We start from the raw sequence: 24,146 nt of genomic DNA, 5'->3' as shown, positions 1-24,146 counted from the left end.
GTGATTTTTTAAATTACTTTTCAGTCCCAAGTGGTTGATAAATCATACTTTTTAATGCAAAGTTAACATTAATCTTCTTCTCATCATTATTTTTATTATTATTATTATTTATCAATGAAGAAAATATGGACAGTGTTGACATGGTGCTCCATATTGGTTAATTGAGGAAGTGCTGTGACGTCGCCCCCTGCTGGTGGGTCGTAGACGTGCAGCTGTGGCTCTGCTGTGATATCACAGTTGTCGCTGCTGTGCGGTGAAGGGTTTTTTTTCTGTGTGCAACCAACCGCAAGAAATGGTGAGTGAGGAAAACACATCTGAGAATATAATGGCCAAATGACACGACAAACATGGCTTTAGACAGCCTTTAAGCGGGTTCACATGTTTTAAAATGAACGCTTTCAGTGCTTGAATCAAACTTGTGTCATAAAGCGGTCATCTTAAGGCTGTAGCCTTTGTTTAGCTAATCGTTGCTAACGTGGGTTAGCTTACCGAGCTATGCTGTGTAACGTCAACACTGTGCTTCAACCGCTTGAACATATTAATATAATGTTAACCTTTATTGAACGGCTAACAGAAAAGGGGTCCTTAGTAGGGATGTAAATTAGTATTATTTGGGATGAGTGACATCTCAGCCGGTAAACTTTATTGTTGCTTAATTGTCTAGCTAGCAGTAGGATGCTAATCAGCTAATGCTAAAGTTGTCTGTGGGTAGTCGTCTAGGTATCATCTGTAAAACCACAAACTTGTTCCTGTTGACAGTTAAATTGACATGTTTTATCGCTATAAATATTCGACACTTGATAGCTTTTGGAAACGGGTTATGTCGAGTTTCAATGAAATGATTTTACGATTACATGTAGCATAGCTCAAGCAAAGCTAAGCTAGCTGGTCGAGACGGTAGGCAGCAGTTGCTGTTTTCAAGTGCTTTATTGTAGTCAAGACATGAACAGCGGTGGGAGATGTCTTACTTCGGTGAAAGAAGCAATGCTGTTGTATTACGTATTCTTTTACGAGTAAAATTTTAGTCCTTAAAGCCTTAAATGGTTGTATCGAAAGTAAAACTACAGGAAAGTCAGTTTCAGAATAATGTACAGTTCTAGAGTGTAGTTATTGAAGCTGTAAAGTGAGTGACTGTAGACTGATCTGTAATCTAATTCATCTATAAAAATGCATTTTACCGTAAGATCAAATCTGTGTTAACTTGTATTTATGTATAATTATGATTTTTTTTTTATTGTTCTCTTTCTTAGTAATATCTCTATATTTATGTAGTTATTGCAAATGTGTACAGCAGTTTGGCTAACCTTGCTGTTTTAAAGTGCTTCACAAATAAGGTTGGATTGGATTAAGTACTTCTAAATGTACTCTGTTACCTTCCCCCACTGGACTTTAGGAAGCAGAACTGATTTGTTTACACACCTATCCTACCACGTAAAAGCCCATTCATCCAAATTGCTCCAGTACATTTACCAGTACTGCCACTACATAAACTAACCCTGTAAAACCTGGATGCTACTAGCAGCTGAACATGATTTCATATGTGAGGGGTTAAAATATAGCTCTATACTTGTCACTTCAGTTAAGCTGATTATTTATAAAGCCCTTTTTTTTAAAAAAAATATAAACAATAGATGTTAACAACATTGCTTTACAGAGACATAAAAAAGGCATAATCAGATAAAATACAGACATAAGGTGAGATGAAGAGGAGAATAAGTGAATTAATGACAACATCGGGACAACACAGCAATTTTTATAGTCAAGTAAAATAGTGTTCTTTATGAGCAAAATAAAATGGAAACAAGTAACAGCAAGAATGTGGTCATGCATATATGTTTATGTGATAACAAAGAAGACCTTACTCTACTGTCTAATTGCACAGGCTTTTTTTCTGTTGAGCCACAGAGTAGAGCAGCAGAGTCACAACTGATATTAAGAATCCTTAAATGTAGAGCCTCCATTTTATTTTTAGAAATTAGCTTTTTCAGAGCTCACTGTTATCTCTGTGATATGAATAATCCTGGGAGTCATCATTTCCTCTACATCTCTTCTCTGTAATCTGATCTCACTTCAGGATGTGTTTCTAATGATCCGACGTCACAAGACGACCATCTTCACAGATGCCAAAGAGTCCACCACAGTCTATGAACTGAAGCGCATTGTGGAAGGTATCTTAAAGAGGCCACCTGAAGATCAGAGGCTTTATAAGGTAAATCTATCTGTTGGGAGGGCACATCAGGAAAGTATAAATGCACATTTACAGCTATCAGTGAGTGACGACAGTTTTAAGGTATTAAATTGGACCTGTTGTGTGAGATTTTTTCTGATCGGATCTGAAATTACTGTCCTGTGGGAAATGTGAAAACATCTAACCCTTCATAAGTTGTTGGACTTTTTGCTTGCTCAGAAGTATGAAATCAGAGAGCCCTGTTCAGTGAGTTCCTAAGTATATCAGTTTGTCACAGGGTTGGCTGCACTCGCACCGCAATTTCCTAAATCCTTTCAGATGTCTTTGCCTCAATTTAGGCAAGGCAAATTTATTTGTATAGCACCATTCATACACAAGACAACTCAAAGTGCTTTACGAAGGCGTAGAAACGCATAAAAAACTGTTTTTATGTTATCACACCCATATTTCATAAACACTGATGAGTTTGTAAACTTGTGGTGTTTCCCCTTGATTTGATTTCTTTTCACACAGAGAACAAAAACACACATCAGATGTCTGTTGTGGATCCAGAAAGTAAATGCAACACCTTCCTGGGTTCTGGGTTAGCACATAATTCTGTGACTGCATAGTAATGTCTCTCACATTGGTATGCAGTTTCATATGGAGTGGCTAAGTGTTGTATTCAAAATTACAAAGCATAAAGGCTACTACAGTCATTTAGCTCAAATTGATTGTAAACATAGCTACTCACAGAAAAACTGAACCACTACAGAGTTTGTGGGACCAGTGCAAGACCACTTCTTCTAGCAATGTTGAAGGGAAATAATTTCCCCTGCTGTGAGTTGGCGTCATAGTGCAATATGTAGGATAAGTACAGTGGATATTACTATGCCCACTGCCTTAGTCTAATGCAAACATGATCTAAAATTATTTTCTGCAATGATTTCAGCAAACTTTCTGTAAATATGCCTCGGTAAAATCAGATTGACTGAATCATCAGATCTATACAGCCAGCAGCTCAAACCTTAGAGGCAGAAAAACTGAGTGCATCAAGCACTTTTAGTTCTGAGACTAACTATAACCTGACTAAAATACACTCACTAGCCTCACAACATTAATTTTACAAACCCATAATGCAAATTCTTTATAAATACGGCATTACAAGACCATGTGTGAAGTATCAAACTTTGAGCAGTTCTTATTTATTAATGACCTGATTCATATGATTCCTCTCAAAAGTGGGTCATACAACAAATTAAGATGATAATTCTGTGGGAAACACTGGTAGTAAAAAGTCATGACGCACAGAAAAAACATGGTCATAGCCATTGTGACACTTACCTCCATCCCCTGCAGTTGGCTTTGAAAAGCACAGTATTGAAATACTACAGTTATCACAACAGCCTCGACCTCCTATAAAGCGTCTCTGTGTCGTTACTTTGAGCTACATCCAAGTGCGACGGTTGTGTTCACACTTGCACAAATGATTCACACCAAGAGGGAAAACAAACCAAAGTCAGGTGCAGGTGTTAAAACACTATGGGAGTGTTTTGAACAAACAGCTGCTTGTTCATGACTCTGATCGTAAACACGTTTTCTCCAGGATGATGTGCTGCTTAATGACAGTCAAACTCTTGGAAATTGTGGCTTCACAAATCAAACAGCCCGACCTCAGGCCCCAGCCACGGTGGGATTAGCTTTCCGTCTGAGCGGTGAGTAGTTCAGCCTCCGGTCAGTCACATAGTTTCAGTCTGTGTTGTAATTATTCCTAATTCTTCACTTCTCTCTGTTCATTTCTCACTACACTCATCGTCTTCTCGCTGTGGCTGCTTTTTTGTCTCTGACAGATGATTCATTTGAGCAGCTGAGGATCGAGCCCTTCTCCACTCCCCCAGAGCTCCCTGACGTCATGAAGCCCCAGGACTCGGGCAGCACAGCCAATGAGCAGGCTGTACAGTGAAGAAGGGGCGGGACGAAAGAGGGACGCACAGGGGTTTTGAGGGAGGACGCACGGGGGGAGGGAGGGGTTGAATTTTGGGAAGTGATGCCTCAGTTGGGGTGAGTTTTACCTTGCTGACGACAGCTGGGCATAAACAATTACAAACACTGATTCCCCTTCTTGTAAATGTGAGGGCGGGTTGTTCATTTGTCCTGAACTCGATGAAAGCATGCTTGACAAATTGATAATTTCACCCTTCAGAGATACCTGTCGGAGTTGTCACGACACTGTCAGTCATCCATGAGATTGGCTGGCTGAACATAAAGAATTGTACCTCGTATTTAATTCTAGTCTCTATTTGGGGTAAGGTTAAAGCTGCCTTACTTGTGTTTTTTTTATTTTGCTGGCTTAAATGTGAGAGTTGATAAGGTGTGACATTTTTAGGCTTTTATGTTCGTGTTTATTAAACTATTACTAGGATTTAACATGTTTTTTGGTCTTTGGCCTACATATGTGTTGCGACAATAGCTGGGAGTTTGTGGATTTCTAAGTTACAGTCTATATTTCAACAATATTTGAACCGTATGGATCTAAAATAAAACAGTCACCTTTGTCAGAACATACGGCACTAAAAGGAGCATTTTTCTTCACTTTTTGTGGGTTTTTAGCTGCTCACAGATGTTACTGAGACTGAATGCACTCAGTCATGGGAATCTACGGCACATGATGCTGGTGTGGACCTGGTGCTAAAAATGAAACGACCGTCAGGCTAAGCAGCAGTCAAAAATTAAACGTAGTTATTATTGATCATTTGTACATTACTAATGAAGTGGGAACTAACTAGCTTTCCTCTCCAGTGTTTGATTGTATGTCATGACATCTTTGTGATGTTGATGAGACTTTAGTGACTTCAATCAGTGGGCCTAATCATTTACAGTTACCATGAACAGTTTTAAGGTAGTTTGATGTGTAAAGACGTATGAAACTGCCCATTTAGTTCTAGTTCATGCTGCAGCTTGTTTTATTCAACACCATTATTACCTTAAGAAAACATTGTTTTCCTAAAATTAAAGGAACATTAGAAAAAAAAAAAACATCTTTGGAAAATGTAAATGTAACACTGGTTCTCATGAAATCACAATTGAAATAAAAATCCTTCATTATCATTATTTGGGGCATGGACGGTCTGACCGGGGGGTGTTGAATGACATTGTTGACATTAAGGCAAAAACAAAAAAGAAAAAGAAAATCACAATTGCAAATCAAGGCTGTTAACGGTGGGACATGATCAAAGTTGCACTTGTAACAGATTTATCATTAAAACAACTGTTTTTCATCTCTGGTGTTTTCTGTGCTTTTATGGTTCATATGTTATTTGCTAACAGTTACTGGTTTTGGATTACATGGTTAGAGGTATGCTTGATAAATGAGAGGGGAGGTATTTTCTGCATGCATTATTTGTCCTTTGGTTGTTAATCACTATTTTCCAAATACTGTTTTGTGAATTTTGCAGTTAGACAAGGAGAAAGGTTGTCTTCTTCAACCATTGAACTTTTTTCACTTGTATTCTCTATTCATCTTTACCATTGAACAACACAAGCTGAGGAAGCACCATCAACTCAATTCACATGAGGTCCAAACACATTTTGTGGGACATGTTTGCAACCAAATGATGTACATGCAAATATTCAGGTATTAAGAAGTCATACAAGCATGAAATGTGTCATGAGGAATGCGGAAACATTATTTTCTACCATGTTCTGGAGGTTATCACTGTCATTTGTATATCACAACCTATCATGTTAACTTAGAACTACATAAAGCAAAAAATAGAAAATGACACTGGCTGTAAAATCAGACAAAACATCAGATTTTTATTTATTTATTTATTTAAGGATTAAAGCTGTATTGATCAGTTAATTTAAATATTAAATTCATTGACATATTTTCATAGTAGAGAATTGGTCTGAAAACCTTTTTAAAATCAAAGTTAAATTATTTGATTCCGGCCTCTTAAATGTGGAATTTCTTCAATGATGGGTCAACAGGATATGTTAAGGTTTTGGTTCAAATACAGTGTTTGAGGGTGTCACTGGCTTTTGCAGCACCATTAAAAAAAAATGTGTTTTTTTTTTAGCATTTTGTGAGACAGTCAACAACTGTCATCTGCAGCTTAGTTCACTCTTAATGCACGTACATATCCTTAATATGTGCATTGAAATAACTTAGCCCTTAAAATGTGATGAGAATGCAGGGCTAATTACACTGGGTTACAAAAAAATGTTTTTTGCAAGTTGTCTAGGTTTTTTCAACTGAATTAGGACCATTTTGCACCGCTAAATCCAAAAATGACATCTGTTTTTCTCAATCAGGTCAGGTTTTTTTTTGCTAATTTGATTTTGATAAATTTGATCTTCTCACAAAATTGATTACATTTTTGTGACTTTATCAGTTGATTTTTTATATAGTTCTCACCCAAAACAGGTTTTAAAAGAAAAAAAAATCATTTCACCATTGTACCTGTTAGGTACAATGGTGTATTCACTGCAGATGTAGCAGAATACGTCAGGCTTATTTTTGCAAGATCTTCTAGTCGAAGCCATTTCATTCACCTGTAATATTAAAAAAAACCATTAATCATAAATTGGCAAAAGTCAAATCTTCAGAACTCGTTTATTGCAAGAAATATGAAAGAATTTTGTATCATATGATGTGAAAATGCCCATAAATGTAAGCAAATATGTTAAAAAGCCAATATGTAGCATAGTTCAGAAAGTTGACCTGATTGAGCAAAATGAATGTGATTTTTGGATTCAGCACACCAAAATGATCCTAAATCAGCTCAAAAAACTGAAACAATACATTTGTTGTTGACCAGCGTTTTATCATGAAGTTGATTTTTCCGACAGCCGTGAAAGCAGCACACTTTAGCTAACGGCTAGCTGTTTTGCTAATAGCGCCTGTTAGCATATGTAGCCACCAACAGCTAATGTTTAGAACTAAGTCAGATTAAATGGGTGTTTTTCGACCTCAGAGGAGCTTATGTTTTCTTTCCCTCGTATAAATGGACATTAGTGAGTACGTTTTGTCGGCGGGCAGGGCCATGCTGGACATGGTGGAGCGGGAATGGCAGCCTCTGTCCCCGGTGGAGCTGGACCAGAGGCTGGACCAGGCGGTGGAGGAGATCCTGGAGGCAGAGCTGCTAGCCAAACTGAGAGCTCAGCCTCCACCGACGATTTATGTCCAGTTCATACAGGGACAAGAGAATGTGGAGCCCCAGGTGTTAAACACAGAAGCATCAACATCTAGTCCACCAGAAGAAGAGACCACAGAGTCCACTGAAGAGCCGGTGGACACTGTGGACAGTCCTACAGTCAAGGTGAGGGACACTTTGGACTTCTCAGCTGCTCATCTCAAATAAGTTTATTTTTTACAGATGGTGTCAGATATAAAGTGATGGAAGAAACCTTCACGCCCATTACTTGAATATAAGTCTGAATACCACACTGGAAAAGTAAAGTAAAAGTTCAGCATTCAGTTCTGAACTTTAAAATATGCAGATATTACCAGCAAAATGTTCTTTTCACTGGGCAGAAAAGTAACAAATGCAGTAAAAAAAAAACCAAAAAAAAAAAAAAAAAAACCAACCAAAAACCTTTACACTGCAGTAAAGTTGCATGAAATGGAAATCAAGCACAGTAAAATACAAATACATCAACTGTCTGAAGTTTGTTTGAAGAACTTTATTTTTTGTGAATTTTATGGTAGTTTTTATTCTCTTCTATTTAGCTTTTATCCAATCCAACTTTATTTATAAAGCACTTTAAAACAACTGCAGTGGACCAAAGTGCTGTACAAAAGAAGAATAATTGAAACCAAAATAGAAGAATGAAATGCAGAATAGATTTAAAGACAGAAACTGTACAAAAAAGAAAAAAGTGCTATACAGAAGAATAAATAAAACCCAAATAAAAAGAATAAAATACAAGAATAGATTAAAAAGCCATACAATTAAAAACAACAAAATAAATAAATAAAATAGATAAATAAGAACAATAAACCACTACCAAATAAAAAAAAAAGAATAAAGATAGTACCTTCAAACATCTCACATGGTTTCAAAAGCCAGTTCTATTCTATCCTGTATCCTATTTTCATGCTACAAACATGAGATCTGAGTAACTGTATTTCATTCTGTCATGTCTATTGATTGAACGACAGTAAAGCCGAGTCCAAATAACAATGTCATACTTATAAAAAAAATAGGTTAGAAACAGGAATGTGTGACGATTGAGAAATTCTTAGCCAACGTTGATGTTATTTTCTGTTTATTTTGACTTATTTTTAGTATTCTATCCCCTGTTTATGTCTTTTAAATCTTAATTTCAAGAATTAACTGAGCTGTTTACTAATTCATAAATTCCACATGACAGATAAACATCAGCCACGGGCATCTGTGAAATAACATCTTATATAGATCTATGAAAATCTAGCATAAAGTAAAACGTAAAATAAAGTGCTTCAACAAAAATGAAAACTAACCAAAACTGTCAGACGAATGAGTTGGAGTAAAAAGTAAATAGTTTATCGAGATAATGTACAAGAATAAATTTGTTTTATTTATAAAATAGAAAAGAAAATACCTAAAAAAAAGAGAACAATTAAAACAATAATAGCCTACACTAGAAATAGGTTGGTTTCTTTTGAGTTACTAAATGATAAATAATTGATATTCTGTAACTTGTATTGTCTCACCCTCCTCATCTGTAATAATAAGTTTTAATTTCAACCATCCATGATAAACGTTTTGCCTGTCTTCACCCTCTCTGTCTCTCTAGTACATTACAGACCTGCTTCAAAGCTGCAAATCCAGGGCTCGAATGGCTGGACGGGCTCGTCTGTCTCTGTCCCACACTGTCCTGTTGTCTCTCACTCTCCTGTCCAGACGTGTCAGCTATCGCTCTGTGTCCACCCGCTTCGGTCTGGAGAAGGGAAACATCCACAGAATCTTCTTTTCTTTTTGTGAGCGCATCAACACGCTGAAGGAAGGACAAATCAGATGGCCAGTTGGTGGGTTCAAACCAGATTTAGGTCCAAGTTAAATAAGATACAGTTTAGGGCCTCACCATCTGCAGGGGCCTCAAATAACTACAGAGTTTTTTTTTTACTCAGTGTGTTTGTCTTAAAATTTAAAATTGCAGATTCATCATCTATAATTGCATTGACTAAATAGCTTAATTATGGATGATGTGTAATATTTAGTATCAATGTTCTTTGTGCACATAGCCTATAGATAATTCATGGAATTACAGAATATATAAATACCTCCGCCAAGTGTAACGGCGGAGGTTATGTTTTCATCGGGTTTGTTTGTCTGTCTGTCTGTTAGCAAGATAACTCAAAAAGTTATGGATGGATTTGGATGAAATTTTCAGGAAATACTGATACAAGTAACAAATGATTACATTTTGGTGGTGGTGGGGGGACTGATCTGCCTTGGTGGAGGTCTGCGCCCTCCGAGTGCTTTTCTAGTTGTGTTTGTGTTTGAATTGAGGCACTTTCATGATTATGTGAGGCAGAATTATTCCGGAAAAGAATTAATTCAACACAAAGATCTGTATCAAATCGTCTTTCAAGACAAGATTCATTTAGTTTTCCCTAATGTGGAAGGAATATTACCACTATTTCTATGTCTAATGACAGCAAATTGTTGAGGAGAAAGATAATTTTTATGGCAAAAGAGAATAAAAAATGAACTGAGAGCAACTATGTCTCAAGAAAAATTGTCCGTGCTTAGCATCATGTGCATAGAAAGTTGTTCTTTTTGCTATTATTCTATTTTTAATTTTTTCCCCTATGTTTTGTATTATGTTTGTGTCTGAAATAAACTAAAGTTATAAGTTGGGTAGCATATCTTTTGATAATGATTTTGCAAAATCAAGAAAGTAAATGTTTTCAGTTGTAACTTAGATTTAAATTTTTGTGATTTTACAACACAATCTTTGTTAGTGAACGTTATTAATAAAAATGAAAAGGAAATATATTTTAAAGCTTTCTGAGACAAGCTAGTGTCATTTAAAAAGGGGTGGGGGCCTCACCAAGTCTAAGTCTGGTTCAGATGGTTGTCGGAGTATTTGGTGAATGAAGAATGATAACAATAATAACATGGTAATGGTGTTTTTTTTCTCTCCTTTCCAGGTCAAGAGGCTGAGGAGCATGTTTTCCCACTTTCCAGTCTGCTGGGAACATACAGGTTGCAGGACCAGGACCAAAGTGTCCACCAGGTCCTGGGAGTCCTGGGACACACCAGGATCCCGATCCGGCTGCCGTTAGGAAAACATGATGTGGACAGCACAGTGCCTGAGGTGAAGAGGATGAAAAAGGAGGCGCATCCTGACTCCTGGATCAACCTGGAGCTTGTTTGTGACCATAAAGGCCGATTCCTCCACTGTGGAATCAGTAAAGGCTCAGACGTGGACAGAGGAATGACTCTGAGAGACAAACTCAAACTACATCCTGACATGTTGCCCAATGGTTCCTTCCTTGTGGCCAGAGCCGGCTACCCTCTCACCGCTCAGATTTTAACACCTTACACAGGAAATCTAGGACCAAAGGAGGAGCTTTTCAACAAAACACTGGAAGCTTGTTTTCGAACACTGGATCAGGCGGTCGCTAACCTCAAAGCCAGGTTTCAGAGGCTCAGGTATCTGGATATTGCAAACTACGATCGAGCCAAAGCTGTTGTGCTCACTGCCTGTGTGCTGCACAATATACTGTTGGACGTGGGAAAAGAAATCCAAGCAGACGTTGACAAAGAAGAGGAAGGTTTGACACATGAGGAGGAAGCGGAGGTCGATGAGGAGGGTGTGAGAAGACGTGCCATCATTGCAGATTTAATGTTAAAAAATGTAGTCACTGAAAATACATAATAAGATGTGATTCTCCACCTGCGCTGATCTACTCAAACACAAAACAGTCACATTACAAAGATTAGATATAGAGATACAGGTTTGTTTTAAGGCCTTTATATTCCACCAGTGTCACCTGTAATTCTGTGTAAATCAGGGTTAGTATAGAGTTGTACCACAAAGGGAATGAGTAAAACTATTACCTCTACTTACAGTTATACAGAAATTAAATAAAGAAAAAAAGAGATGCAAATTGTTTCATGTACTTTTTTACTCTTTAAGACATAATGACTCAGAAATGAACAAATATGGATTATGTTTTTACCAGGAGGGTTAATATTCTAACTCGTCCACCTTTAACACTTCTGTGTTTGTAAAGTGAAAGTGATTTCAATGCCATTCTCTAACATGGCTGTTACTATGCTGCTGATGTTAGCTACTGGCAAGAAGAACACGTTTATAAAATATGTCAGTTTATTTAATATTAAAAGTTTAAGGAGCAGGATCAGTGTGGAATAGCAGTTCCTTATTGTGACCACAGGAGGGCAGTAAACATTCTAAACTTGGTTCACTGTCATGACAGACAATGCTTCTGGTAAAACTTCAAAAAATAAAACTATTTAAGATGTTAAGAATGGCAATGCTTGAAATTATTTTAATGGCTTGATCTCTCATAAGGTAATTATTTGGTCATCTTAAAAGAAAATGGCTTGTTTGGTTGTTACTATGATGTTTTGTTGACTTGAGATTAAAAAAAAAAAAATGCTTTCTCCAAATGATGCTTTTTCTTATTATTTACGTTTGTAATTTCACAAGTACCAGTGGTCGACCATTAAGCATTGGCCACAATACAGTAAAGTCACTACACATCTGTGCCATCAGATGTTAAGTCTTGAAATCAGGAGGAATCGAATGAAATGCATAGTTTCAAGCCTTATTTATCCCATGATCATGAAAAAACAAGCTCTTTTCTCAAAAATTATGAAAAAAAGGCCTTTTATATCCTACAGATAACAAGATAAATTAACCTGTTATTTCAAGAAAAAAATCTTTGTTGATTTTGATGTAAAAGCATATTAAAAAAAATTACAAAAAATACAAGTATAGTTGACCTCAGCATTAGTTTCCATTATTCAAAATGACCAAGTAGGCAAAAACATCACTGTTGTTTTTTGGAACAAACTGCATAAATTACTCTTCCTGTAAAAGTATATGAGTAACGTTTGTTTTTGTGCTTCCTGATGCTGTAAGTTCTATCAGCTTGTTATGATTGCTCTATTCTTTATCGTCACCTCCTCGTGCAACACTGGTTCAGCCTTTGCATTGGCTTAAGTAACTAACAGTGATAGTAGAATAACCTTTACTAATATGACATTTTTTCATCATATCTAACCATAACTCACGTTTCTACTCTGGTATAAAAATACAGTATGTGAGCATTAAAGTGGAAATTAACAAAGACAAGCAGCTCAAGTGTTAATCTGCTTTAAGCATTAATAAGAGCCGCCCAGTGTAAGAAATATGAAGTCTATCACAGGTTCTAAGCAGAGTTCTAGGCCTAGAATATGTTCTTTTTGGTCAGTTCTTCACCAATCACACTGACAAAACAATTCTGTAACAGTAAATAAAAGTGCCAGCAGGACCAGTTTAAGAACTGGTTTAGCCTGGTCAGCTCTCTTCATGCATCACCGCCACAAACCCCATATGTTCTGCTTTCAGTGTCCATCCTTCTGTGGGTTGTTTTTTTGAGCCAGGCTGGCGATGGCTTGAGCCAGATTGTTGATGGCCTCTATCTTCCTCTCTTCCAGGGCCTTCTGTTGAGCCCACATGTTCATCTTCCTCTCCTGCAGCTCCATGTACAGCTGTAAGACGTCCTGTGGGGGTCTGGCAGGGCAGGGAGCCGCCGTCACTGGGGGGGTGGGGAGGATGGGGGTGAACTTCTTGCTGGCTATGGCTTTACCCACTCTGGTCCCACTGAGCTTGGCCCTGCGCTGGGCTTCGATCTCCTCCCTGCTTTTGCCCAGGACCTCATGCATGGCCTTGAAGAACTCCCAGTGGACGCTGGCTGCTCCCAGCCTCTTGGCTCTCTCTGCATTTTTCCTGTATGTGGCCAGCATGTTCCTCCACTTCAGGTCACACTCATAAGCCTTCACACTAACATCTGAGACCTCGGACTCATTCAGTTTGACGTTCACTTTGTCTGCAACTATCTCCCACAGCTTCTTTTTCTTGCAGACTGGCTGGTCAAAAGCCTGATCCATTTCAAGTCGGATGTTAACAAGATGCCATGTGGCCTGCAGTGTCCATATAAACTCTGAAAAAGAAGACAATTAGGGCTGCGTGATAATGTGATGCACTGACTTTTTTTTTCCAGTGCTATGGGCAATTCACAGTTTTAATCGATTTTATGTATGCAGTGTTAACAAGCAATGCACATTATCATAAAAAACATAAATAATATTAAACAGAGCAAAGCACCACTGGCAGGCAACAGCTGGAGAAATATATTCACAATAAGTAGGTTCCTGCATTTTAAATGTTTGTTCAGCAATAAAGGAAACACTGATACTAATCTTATGATTTAGGGATTTTACATATTTACCATAAAACAAAAACTTAATTTTATTTCCATACAATGATTAACCCTAGATGAAATGCTGAAATGTGTAACATTTAACCCCTTTAGCCCTATCAGCCCGCCCATAGGCTGAAAAAATTATATTAATATTCATCTACTATAAAAATATAATAAATCAGGACAATGGATGTTTTTTTCAACTTTTGCTCAAAGTTTAGACCCTAATGTTAATAAAAGTACATCAAAAGTGTATTTTAGTGCAAACTTTAATGTTCAAACATGATTTTTAATCTTTGTGGGGTGAAATATACGCTATTAAAAATCTCTGACACGAACAATTAATTTATGCATATCATCATCAATCCAGCCAAAAAAAAAAAAAAGCAGGCGAGGATAAAAACTTCTAATTTCTCTTTTAGTTTGTTACAGTTTACTCAGGCATAGTAATAGATACAATATTTTAGACAATGGGAATATATTCTGTGAGGTCTGTAAATGTCCATAGACACCAAGAACATCCATATGAACCTTATTATTATAAGTATTATAAGTAATTCTTCATTTACTTTGGGTATGTCTTTTTAGGTGCTTTTCCCCTGAAAATATGGTCAGGGTTTAACAGGTTAAAAAGTATTCAATCATTTCAAAGAACTTTTATTCAAGTACTAGAGTTAAATACAAATAAAAGGTATTTGTGCTTTGTACTGTATAAATCCATTCTCTACTGCACTATGTTTTAGGGGGTAATATTGCACTTTATGGCCTATGTTTGTTTCTCAGCTTTAATTTCTTATCAAATGAAGATTCAACACAGTGGATATTATAATAAGCTTAAAATACAGCACATTGTTAAGCATTAAGCCAGTTGTTTCCATCCTTTTTTCTTCTAGTCTTACAGGAAGCAGTGTGTAGCTCCAACCAAACAGTGATTTTCCATCTCGTGTGGGTTTATTTTAATAATTGTTCAAATGATCCAAAGAAAGAATCAATCATAAAACTGGAAACAGATTTGTGTTCCTTCTGTTTCACAGGTGATGCACCCAGAGATTTATCTGATGTCCTTGTAAACTAAAAAGTAAAAATACTGGTTTGGTTCCTCCTCTTATATCATTATAGTCATTAAATTCATGACACCTAATGAGCTGCTGGAACTGCAGTAAGTTCATTTAACATTTTGTAAGAAATGTGGGTGTACTTTGACTCAAATAGGATTTTCCATGTACACATTTTACTTGCAGTGGAGTAGGGCCCGGGTTTACACCGCTTTTTAGTACTTTTACTGAGTACAGGATGTGAATACTTCTTCCCCCACTGGTTTGTTTAATTGTTCACATATTACAAGCTACAAATGATCAGGTTACATGTTACTGTACTGATAAATGAGTGTGAATTCGGTTTCTAACCATCATAAATGCACTGCGCATTCATCAGTCTCTCCTCGCTTCATTCGATGACTGGATCAAATCTGCTGAACTTCAGCTCGTACTAACCTCCTTTAGTTTTATCGGTGTCCACATTTGACACCAGCGTTTCCTTGCCTTCCACTTCAGTACTTTGTATCACAATTGTCTCAATCACCTCCATAATGTTAATCTAAGCACTGCCAAAACACTTCAAGTGTCTTATTAGTGGATATCTATCGTGGATTTTAACAACTTCTCAAACGCACCGATGCATCAGGCAAACCGATGACTATAACAACGTTACAGAGAAACTTGGGCGTTGTAGTCCGTTTTTCTTTTTAAACAAATCGGCTCTTGTGCATTTCAGTGTAATACCTGAACTACAATCCCTAAACGCAGCGAACCGTTAATCGTACGACGTCCATGATCACGTTCACGGGGAATGTAGTTTTATAAGATAGAACTTGTGTTAATGGAAATGGTAGACAGCGGAATATGGACTACAACTCCCATCGTTTATCTTACTGACACACCCCTTTCACTCCCTGCTCCCTCCCCTGGTCGCCCCTGTTTTGTTGTTAGGCTAAAGATGGCGTTAACGGCTAACATAGGCGATTGCTTTTTGTTTCACAAATATTATTCGGCACTGGTATCAAAACATTGACAAATTAGAGATTTAGTCCGTTAATTTATGTGGAAAAATATGTCACACTGAGCAAATACACGGCCATTCAGTACAATGACGCTTGGTCGTTCTTTTCACGATGTAGGCCTGTTTTGTAGGGAGTGGACCGGAGCGGACTGAACTCCATTTCCCGACAGGGAGTGCGGCGTCAGGTGGTACAACTTTTGTTTCTCATGCTGGTACGTGTAGTTTTCTGACTGCACTAATATATTTATTTGCATAAAGTTATGAACTAAGTTGAATGAAAAGTAACTGACTGCTCATTTATAGAAAAGGATATGTTGCTAAATTTCTTAGATTTTCGCTGGATGCCTCTAGTGAGGCTCCGCCATTTGTTTATTTTTAATATCCGGTTAAACTCAGTGGAGACAAATTAAAACTAATTCTGTAGCCTTCGGGGCAGAGGACCATGGCTGCACCCTCTGTGCAAGGTGACCGGAAACAGTCTCGAACACCTGGAACTTCCAGAGAAGGCCCCTCATCACCACCTGAGTCTTCCCTGACCTGGTGTTTGGCTCACCTCTCCAAACCCCGGCCTGGAGCTGAACATCAGGGCCATGGCAAGGCGGACTCCGGCGTCAGAGAAATGGACAAAAGGTCCAGGATCTCTCAGTGGAGAGCTCTGGTGGCTATTCGGACCCAGCACATAAAGGACGACAAGGCAGGCATAGCCAGATTCAGAAGTCAGGGTGGACTCCGACCCCTTCTGGACCTGCTCAAACAGCCGGAGTGCTCCAGGAAAACCTTGGACCTGGCCCTGAGCATCCTGGCCAACTGCTGCACCGAGATGGAAACTTGTGTTGAGGTAAGAAACAGTTGGAATAGGTTTAACGTTTCCATCAGTTAAAGTTTGGATCTTGATTTAAATGGAGTTTTATGTTTAGGAGTGCATTGGTCATTTTCAGGAAGTGACTACTTTTCCTTGAGTTTGAATTTCTTTTTAGCATTAGTTTTTTTGCCAGTTATAACAGTCCTTTCCTTTTAGAGCTTAAACATGTAAGATCATTAAATATCATTTTCAAAACCATTTTTAAAGGTCCAGTATTGTCATTTAATTGTTGAGCCCATGAACTATTAACATTACTTAGTTGTAGTGCAGCTTGGTAATTCAGGTATCCTCAATTTTTAGCTAATGAAAACAATCTTCACTCCTAATTTTAGTGTTGATCTAATTTTTGATTAACTTTACTAAACTATAAATAGTCAATAAAAATGCTTTCATTCTTTCACTCTAGGTTCGGAAACTTGATGGAGTAAATGTTGTAGGTAAGTGAAATCATTCATTCTTTTAATATGAGATTATAAGGATAATTTTAAGTGTAAGATTTGAAATTCTTTTTATGTTTTATGAAGCATAATTTTCAGATGCTTCATGGTATATTTTCTCCTTTTCAGTGGATATTTTGAAGAGAAATGTGGCCCTGGTGACTGTCCAGAACCGAGCAGCACGGGCTTTGGGGAACTTGGCCACGGACCCTGAAAGCTCAGCACTCATACATTCAGCTGGTAAATGTTCATGTGACACTACGTCATTTTTAACTGGAGTTTCAGTGTTAAAATGGAAAAACAACTTAAGCTGTAACTGAAGGGGCACTAGCTGACTTTTGGTAATGTGTGTGGTTTTAATTTTTACGTCCTCTTACACCTAAAAACAAGTATCCAGTGATGTTTGTTCATTACAGAATCAGGTCAAGTTGAGATTTTTTTGTTTTGTTTTTACATTTATTTACTGGAGGTTTTCAGTTTTTACTAACATCCTGAAATTGAACAGATTTTGGAGCCATTTGTGATCTTGTATTCAACATTTAGCACGTATGTTCTATAAATCTGAAGCCATCTGTTCATAAGATGGGAAGTGGACATTTTAGAAAGCAGGAAACATGTGCAAATAAGCGTAACTATATTTCCATATTTATAAATTCCATTCTATTTTGGGGGTTTTCTGGGGAGACCATATGAGATTACAGTTATTATTCAAAGTAGAGATTTGTTTTATTTTGTCTGATCACACAACAGAATCAGTTTTCTCGTTTACTGTATGTTTGCACTTAGCTTTATCTGTATTCATTTGTATTCTTTGTTCTTTACTAACGGGTGTTCTGATTTTTTTTTTTTTTTCCTTTTGGACTATAGGTGGTGTTCCTCTCCTCCTGCTCTGTGTGTCCCTGTCCTCTGCTCCGTCCTCTCCCACTGCTGCTCCACCTACAGACTCCTGTCCTAAACTGGAGTGTGCTCAGTCCGCTGCTCGGGCGCTCCTCTACCTCTCAGATACGCCTTCGAATCGCCTCTCACTGCTCACCCAAGGGACATTATCTGCCCTCGCCCCTCTTATCGCTCCTGAATATCCCCAGGGGCTGAGGCGGGCTGCACTCAGGACCCTCCACGAGTTGACCAAAGGCTGTGGCATGGAATGTGCCAGGGAAGTGTCCCGTTCTGGAGTCCTCACTCAGCTTGGCGTGATGGCGTCAGGAGAAGCTGGCAAACCTTTTGAAGAGCTGGCATTGAAAACATTGGCCAACATGTGCACCCAGGGCTGCCTCCGGCCTCTTGTGGGTTCACTGGGGGTCATTCAGAAGTTCACTGAGGAGGTTAAGAGGGACCCGCTGAAGTCAGGAGTCTTTCTCAAAGCTCTGTGCCTGTGCTGTAAAGAGGCAGTGAACAGGGCTAAAGTGAAGGAGAGTGGCGGTTTGGAGGTGCTCACAGGCTTCCTGGCTGCCCATCAGAGTCACCCACTTTCCCGGCTTACCATTCTGGCCTGTGTGGACTTTGTTTTTGATGAATCAGCCATGGAGCAGCTGCAGGAGTTAGGGCTGGTCCACCTGCTCGTCGCACGGTTAATCAAACTCACCAGAGGAGAGGAACAATCTGCAGAGAAGATGGATGTGAGCCTCACCTCCAGCATGTCTCCCACCGATCTTCTGCCCTCATCATGTTTTGATTCCTTTGACTTTCCCTCTGCTGAGGTCTACAAGAAAGAGGAAGGCGGGAGGGAGCACGGGCTGTGTTCGTCAAGCTTTTTAAGTCTCAGGTATGTAAATAGAAACTCACTCGCTTTCTCTTTGACCTGAAAACCACATAAGTGAAAACATTATCATAAAGTGGTTAATTTCAGTTGACAACTATTAATACATTTAGTTATTTGTGAAAGGAAAACAAGCAAATACAATCAAATCAGTCAAATCAATTTCTTATTACTGGTACATATGGCTTTGTTGGCCAGGCTTCCTCATATGTGTTGTTTATCTTTAGGTCAATATCAAGTTTATTTCTGTAGTACATTTAAAACAATGCAAAGTACCCAAAGTGATGTTCAAAATTTTAGATACAAATACAAGATATGCTAAATCTGATATAAACAGATACACAGTAATAGGATAAAAAGCATCTTAAACACAACCAGAAGATAAAACAAATAAAAGTCGTACATTTATATTAAAAGCCAGTGTAATAACTATAATAATAATAATGATAATAATAATATTAATGATAAAAATGCATCAGTTTTATATAGCGCTTTTCTAAGTACTCAAAGACGCTTTACAACAAGCAGCCAAGGGACAAATACGCAATGAACTGGGTAAAAACTGATACAGAGTTAATACAAAAGGGCAAACAAAGAACAAATCGAGACACATACAGAAAAGAAGACGCATGAGAGAAGGTGGTTTAGGTGGAACAGGCAGTCAGTTTTCACATGATGATCTGAAGAGGTGAGAATTAAGTTGGCTTTTGAAGTGTAAATAGGTGTGTCTTTAAAAGAGTTTTAAAGTGCTCAATGGACTGCGCCCATGTGATATGTTTGGTCAGAGTGTTCCAGAGCCTTGGCCCTGAACAGAAAATGCTCTGTTACCTTTAGTCTTCAGATGGGTGTTTGGTCCATCTCAAATTAGGGGATTTGAGGATCGTGTTTCTTGCACGGTTAAAAGCTCTGAAAGGTAAAGGCGGGGCCAAACCATCCAGGCACTTAACTGTTTGTCTTCGTTTAGGTCTTGGTTGGTGTCTGAGGGACTGATCTCCTCTGAGGGCGACCTCCTCCATTCCTCTGGCACCGTTGACGGGGACTGGGGGAGTCTTCAGGTCCCATCGTCTTCGTCGTCCCCACACCCTGAATCCCATTCATCCGGCAAAACCTCCGCTCCCTTAAACTCTACCGTCTCATCTGCTTCTCACAAACCCTCCCAGCCTTCTCTGTTGTTCTCCTCATCCCAGCCCCAACAGAAGAATACTGATCCATCTCCCACAAGTCCTCAGCCGTCCAGTGCGTCCTCATCCCAGACCCAGACCGCTCAGACTAAAACGCCGGTGTCCCCGTCGAAGTTCTGCTCCCCTAACCGGAGGAGGCAGCGGGGACACGCAGCAATGTCTCTGTCTAAGGTCACTCTGGACACGCCCCCCTCAGCCTCCCGCCCAGTCGCCTACCACCCCTACCATCCTGAACCCTGGACGCCGGAGTCCCCCATCCTGCTGCTGCTGTCTCGTTTCTCCCACGCCACGGACCCCAGCGCCGCCCTGGTCAACACCGGCGTCATGTCTGCTCTGATCTACTACCTCACCCAGCACCAGGACCCCAGCAGCAGGTGCTTCCGTATGCTGTGCCGACTGAGCTGCAACCCCAACTGTTTACAGGCGCTGGTCCGGTCCGGGTCTGTGGCGCTGATTCAGTACCATCTCTGTCAGAGAGAAGAGGGGGTTTTGGACAGACAGGAGAGGCAGACGGGACGCGTGAAAGCCAAAGTCAAACAATTGGGTAAGAATGATTTTTATTTATATGTAACTGTCAGGGAAGGTTTCTAGAACTCTGGACACAATTCAGATGAAAACACAGATCTCACTGAATCACGGTTTAAGGAAGTATATTTTTACATATCGTTAGCCTCATAGCAGTCATTCACTGTATGGACAAAAGTATGCGGACACGTTGAATTCAGGTGTTTCTTTTCTAACAGGGATCTGGGATACAAAACAATAATGACTATTGTCATAATATAGTTTTATATTGGGATAAATATCATTGCGTTGGAAATTTTTTGTTTAAATTGGTATTTTTGCTTCCAAACTGTCTCAAAGATGGTTTTTACTTAATTTCTGTCAACATTGATTTTTTTTTTTTTTTTTTTATCCACGATGATTCTGATTTTAAATGTTCTACCTCTAAATTTCTAAAAGACTTTTCATGCTCTGACTGTAAATAATAATTTTCTACCACAGCTAACCATTTACTTTGATCACATCTCATTGAAGAAGAAAAATCTCCCATTTAACGTCACGGGAATACTGACGTTATAAACTATATGGACAAAAATATTGGGACACATCATGTCTATCACTGTAAGATGTCCTGTTCATGCTGATTTGAGATATAAACATCAAAATTAATGATCCATGTTTCTTTTTTAACAGGAGTTTGGGATACAACACAATAATGATAAATGTCATATTATAGTTTTATACTAGGATAAATATATTGTTTATTAATACTGCTGCTTATATCTTAAATAGGTCTAAAAATGTATAATATTACTTTTCCTCATGAAGTTGCATTAACTTCTGTCTCAATAAACTGTTTTGGGGAAAATTTATATTGATTACCGTGTACAACATGAAACAATCCCAATGTGAAAACTGTGTGTGTGTTTAGGTTTTGCTCTGCTCAATAATCTGCGTGTCCAGTGTGAGTCTGGCTTCGGCTCTGGAGTTCTATCCCATGTGATGCTGTCGGGCACCGAGTCGGACAAGATGAACTGTGCTCTGTCTCTGCCGTTAATCAGCAGGTGAGTAACAGGGATACAAATAGAAGAGTAGCATGTGAGAGGATCAGATATACAGACATAAGATTGGAATTGTGGTTTTGTATTATGTTACCATTTAACTGCCATGAATCTGAGAATGCTCATGAATTTGTGGTCACTCCATCCCACAGAAAATAATCCCAGCAATTTACATCACAGTGAGACCTGATATTGTAGCAACAACCATATGATATAACACGTTAAGCACATTTTAATTTGGTCTAAAGTTTCTGCTCTCTGTGGGTCAGCAGAGTCTACTGAAGAATCTGTCAAATCTAATTTGTGTCCAGGTCTTAAATGTAAACTTGGTTATGCAGTTATCGTATGAAATCTTGCGTTCTGATTAACCCTTATATGCGTGGGTTAAAAAATGACCCAGTGAGGTTGCTTTATTGCAATATATTGGTAATGAAAAGTTATTATTTCATATTTCAGGTATTCCTCAAAAACATGACATTGACATCATACCATTTAAATGTTTAACTTAACTTTTATAGACGTTATCAAATTGTAGTTTTTGTATTACTGTCCAAGCTTCTGTAGGTGAGTCAAAATGACCCACATTCATCTTCAATGGAATTACATCTGAACCTAAGATTCATTTACAGCAAAACAAAAGACTCACTGACTAAATAGGTGTTGACATTGTTCTGTTGCTGTTATTTACATATATTATATACTAAATATACTTTGCTTTTCAAAATTTCAAAATGTATATTAAAAAACCCACCTTTAAAATTGTTAAAAATGTTTTAAAAAAAAAAGGAAAAATATGAAATATTTCAAACAGGAAATCATTATGTTTTGGACCAAAATATAATACAAATGATTATTTTTCACATCACAAAATGACAAAATTGGCATAAATACACATTTGATTTTAACATGGGTCATTTGACCCACTTACGGAAGTATGGCGGGTCCAGACAGAAATATGGTCACTGTCCTAAATAATTGAGCGATCACAGTGATCAAACTGAAAGACAGATGAGCCAGGAAGAGAAATACACATTGGAGCTTTTACACACTTTCCTTTTCCACAGTAACAAGGCCTTGTTGAAGAAGCTCCTCCTGGACAGCGGCGGTTTGTTCTTGGCTCTGCAGCCGCTCAGCGCTGATGACGATGACAGTATGGACGAAGACCATTCCACAGAATGTGAACGGCTGCTGTCTGATTCTCCTCATTCAGGCCTGACCTCTCACCTTCACTCACTGTACTTTTCTCTCATGGTGGGGTGTCTGTCAACTCTGATTAACGGCATGAAAACTTTAGACAGAAAACAGTTGAGTCCAGTTAAAACCCATCCAGTCGGCGCCGGCAGCAGACTTTCACCTCCTCCGCTGAAAAAGCCTCGTCTGTCTGATGTCTGTCCTTACGGCGTCTCAAACTTTGACCTTTTCTTGCTGCTCGATGACGGTACCCAGGTCCCAGCCAACAGGGAGGCTGTGGCCGGGGTGGAGGGTGCAGACGGAGCCGGCTCTGAGTATTTCAGGGCCCTGTTGAGAGGTGGGTTTGGAGAAGCTCAGGGAAAGGCAGAAGCAGCCATCCCCATTAAAGATGTCAGCGTAGGGATGCTGCTACCGGTGCTGCATTATCTGCACGGATGTCGCCTCGCAAAACCAACAAGGGAAAAGGATGAGGAAGAGAACAGTAGGCGGTGCCAGGTTCTGGACTCGCTGGTTCTTGAAGGACTGGATTTTTGTCCAAAACAGGCAGACAACCTGACTTTTCAGAAGACCCCTTTAGGAGAGATGATGATTGGAGCCTGCAGGTTTTTGGTGACAGCCCTGCAGAAGGAGTTGGAGGATCTGTGCATGTTTCTTCTGTCCCACTTGGCCAAAGCTGCCCCGGCGTCCACAGAGGACGACGGTGGAAAGGCTGCACATAAGATGGACCACGTCTGCTTAGAGTCCGCGGAGGAGAACCTGGTTAACCGAACATCTGAGTTAGAGTTGAGCGGGTTCGAGCTGCAAACGGAACAGAAACCAAACAGCTCCGTTCAGCAGAAAACACTTCAGAAGACCAAGACAATCAAAGGAGTTGCATCCGGTTCCAAGTCCAGCTGTGTGGACAAACCCCTCAGTCCAGAAGATACCAGATTAAAACCAAAGAACTCAATGAAAGGTTCAGCGCAGGTCCTGAAATCAGAAACTCAGGACTCTGTTTCATCAGAATCCAGTCGTGGAGGCGGCGCCGTAGCTGCTCTCCTACCACAGGTCTACTGGTTTTCCCAGAGGTACAGCTACCCAGCCCTGGGGCGCACCTGCCTGTCGCTGCTGCTCGGCTGTCAGGACCCTCCCGGACCCTTATTCTCCCCCTCTCACGCTGGCGTTTGCCTTCGCAGATTAGTAAGAGTTGCAGACTGCACAGAGACCCTGAAACAGGATCTTGTTAGTCTGGCCTCAGCAGCTCTGAGCTGAGACCTGGGTGTCATAGTTATCAGTGTCATGAACTCAGACAACACGCATTCACTGACGGTTTGACTTGGATGCTTTTTAACTTCTAGAAAAGCTGCCATCATTTTATTTATGATTAATCAAGTGCAGGTTTGATCATCTGCCGTGAAACACATCTGAATTAACCCATAAAGACCCAAACAGCCACCGGCGACTGAAACCATCTACTGATCTAAAACATTTCAGAACTTCTGAACCACTAAACATATCGATACAT

The 24,146-nt window shown here is 39.2% G+C and overlaps 4 protein-coding genes across 7 annotated transcripts; 3 read left to right on the top strand and 1 right to left on the bottom strand.

Moving 5' to 3' along the window:
* Nucleotides 1-187: 187 nt before the first annotated feature.
* Nucleotides 188-5,445, top strand: elob (elongin B). Its single transcript, XM_030141421.1, has 4 exons — nucleotides 188-295; nucleotides 2,075-2,209; nucleotides 3,774-3,882; nucleotides 4,018-5,445. Exons 1-4 carry the CDS (start codon nucleotides 293-295, stop codon nucleotides 4,128-4,130), a joined length of 360 nt encoding a protein of 119 aa, XP_029997281.1. The 5' UTR covers nucleotides 188-292; the 3' UTR covers nucleotides 4,131-5,445.
* Nucleotides 5,446-7,015: 1,570 nt separating this feature from the next.
* Nucleotides 7,016-11,065, top strand: LOC115424692 (uncharacterized). The gene is made up of 3 exons (XM_030142081.1): nucleotides 7,016-7,488; nucleotides 8,948-9,179; nucleotides 10,308-11,065. The coding sequence occupies exons 1-3, from the start codon at nucleotides 7,174-7,176 to the stop codon at nucleotides 11,036-11,038; spliced, it is 1,278 nt and encodes a 425-aa protein (XP_029997941.1). The 5' UTR covers nucleotides 7,016-7,173; the 3' UTR covers nucleotides 11,039-11,065.
* On the bottom strand, nucleotides 10,990-15,308 carry LOC115424693 (uncharacterized). The gene is made up of 2 exons (XM_030142082.1): nucleotides 15,086-15,308; nucleotides 10,990-13,331 (listed from the first exon to the last, which is right to left on the bottom strand). Exons 1-2 carry the CDS (start codon nucleotides 15,177-15,179, stop codon nucleotides 12,733-12,735), a joined length of 693 nt encoding a protein of 230 aa, XP_029997942.1. The 5' UTR covers nucleotides 15,180-15,308; the 3' UTR covers nucleotides 10,990-12,732.
* Nucleotides 15,309-15,575: 267 nt separating this feature from the next.
* armc5 (armadillo repeat containing 5) lies at nucleotides 15,576-24,146 on the top strand. 4 transcript variants are annotated; one of them, XM_030141975.1, is made up of 8 exons: nucleotides 15,576-15,835; nucleotides 16,087-16,488; nucleotides 16,919-16,949; nucleotides 17,079-17,189; nucleotides 17,817-18,711; nucleotides 19,670-20,430; nucleotides 21,322-21,454; nucleotides 22,516-24,146. In XM_030141975.1, exons 2-8 carry the CDS (start codon nucleotides 16,093-16,095, stop codon nucleotides 23,891-23,893), a joined length of 3,705 nt encoding a protein of 1,234 aa, XP_029997835.1. In that variant the 5' UTR covers nucleotides 15,576-15,835; nucleotides 16,087-16,092; the 3' UTR covers nucleotides 23,894-24,146. The 4 variants fall into 4 exon arrangements, with proteins under 4 accessions (XP_029997835.1, XP_029997834.1, XP_029997833.1 ...); XM_030141974.1 differs by having other exon boundaries at nucleotides 16,075-16,488; XM_030141973.1 differs by having other exon boundaries at nucleotides 15,576-15,862.

The sequence above is a fragment of the Sphaeramia orbicularis genome, chromosome 8 (assembly GCF_902148855.1).
Source record: "Sphaeramia orbicularis chromosome 8, fSphaOr1.1, whole genome shotgun sequence".
Lineage (NCBI taxonomy): Eukaryota > Metazoa > Chordata > Actinopteri > Kurtiformes > Apogonidae > Sphaeramia > Sphaeramia orbicularis.
This window is presented reverse-complemented; position numbering and strand designations above follow the sequence as displayed.

Coding starts and splice junctions, on each gene's coding strand:
- elob (XM_030141421.1), top strand. Junction 2,210..3,773: donor AAGATCAGAGGCTTTATAAG/GTAAATCTATCT, acceptor CGTTTTCTCCAG/GATGATGTGCTGCTTAATGA. Junction 3,883..4,017: donor ATTAGCTTTCCGTCTGAGCG/GTGAGTAGTTCA, acceptor TGTCTCTGACAG/ATGATTCATTTGAGCAGCTG.
- LOC115424692 (XM_030142081.1), top strand. CDS start 7,174: ATGGACATTAGTGAGTACGTTTTGTCGGCGGGCAGGGCCATGCTGGAC. Junction 7,489..8,947: donor TGGACAGTCCTACAGTCAAG/GTGAGGGACACT, acceptor CTGTCTCTCTAG/TACATTACAGACCTGCTTCA. Junction 9,180..10,307: donor ACAAATCAGATGGCCAGTTG/GTGGGTTCAAAC, acceptor TCTCCTTTCCAG/GTCAAGAGGCTGAGGAGCAT.
- LOC115424693 (XM_030142082.1), bottom strand. CDS start 15,179: ATGGAGGTGATTGAGACAATTGTGATACAAAGTACTGAAGTGGAAGGC. Junction 13,332..15,085: donor CACCGATAAAACTAAAGGAG/GTTAGTACGAGC, acceptor CTTCTTTTTCAG/AGTTTATATGGACACTGCAG.
- armc5 (XM_030141972.1), top strand. Junction 16,950..17,078: donor TGATGGAGTAAATGTTGTAG/GTAAGTGAAATC, acceptor TCTCCTTTTCAG/TGGATATTTTGAAGAGAAAT. Junction 18,712..19,669: donor TCAAGCTTTTTAAGTCTCAG/GTATGTAAATAG, acceptor GTCTTCGTTTAG/GTCTTGGTTGGTGTCTGAGG.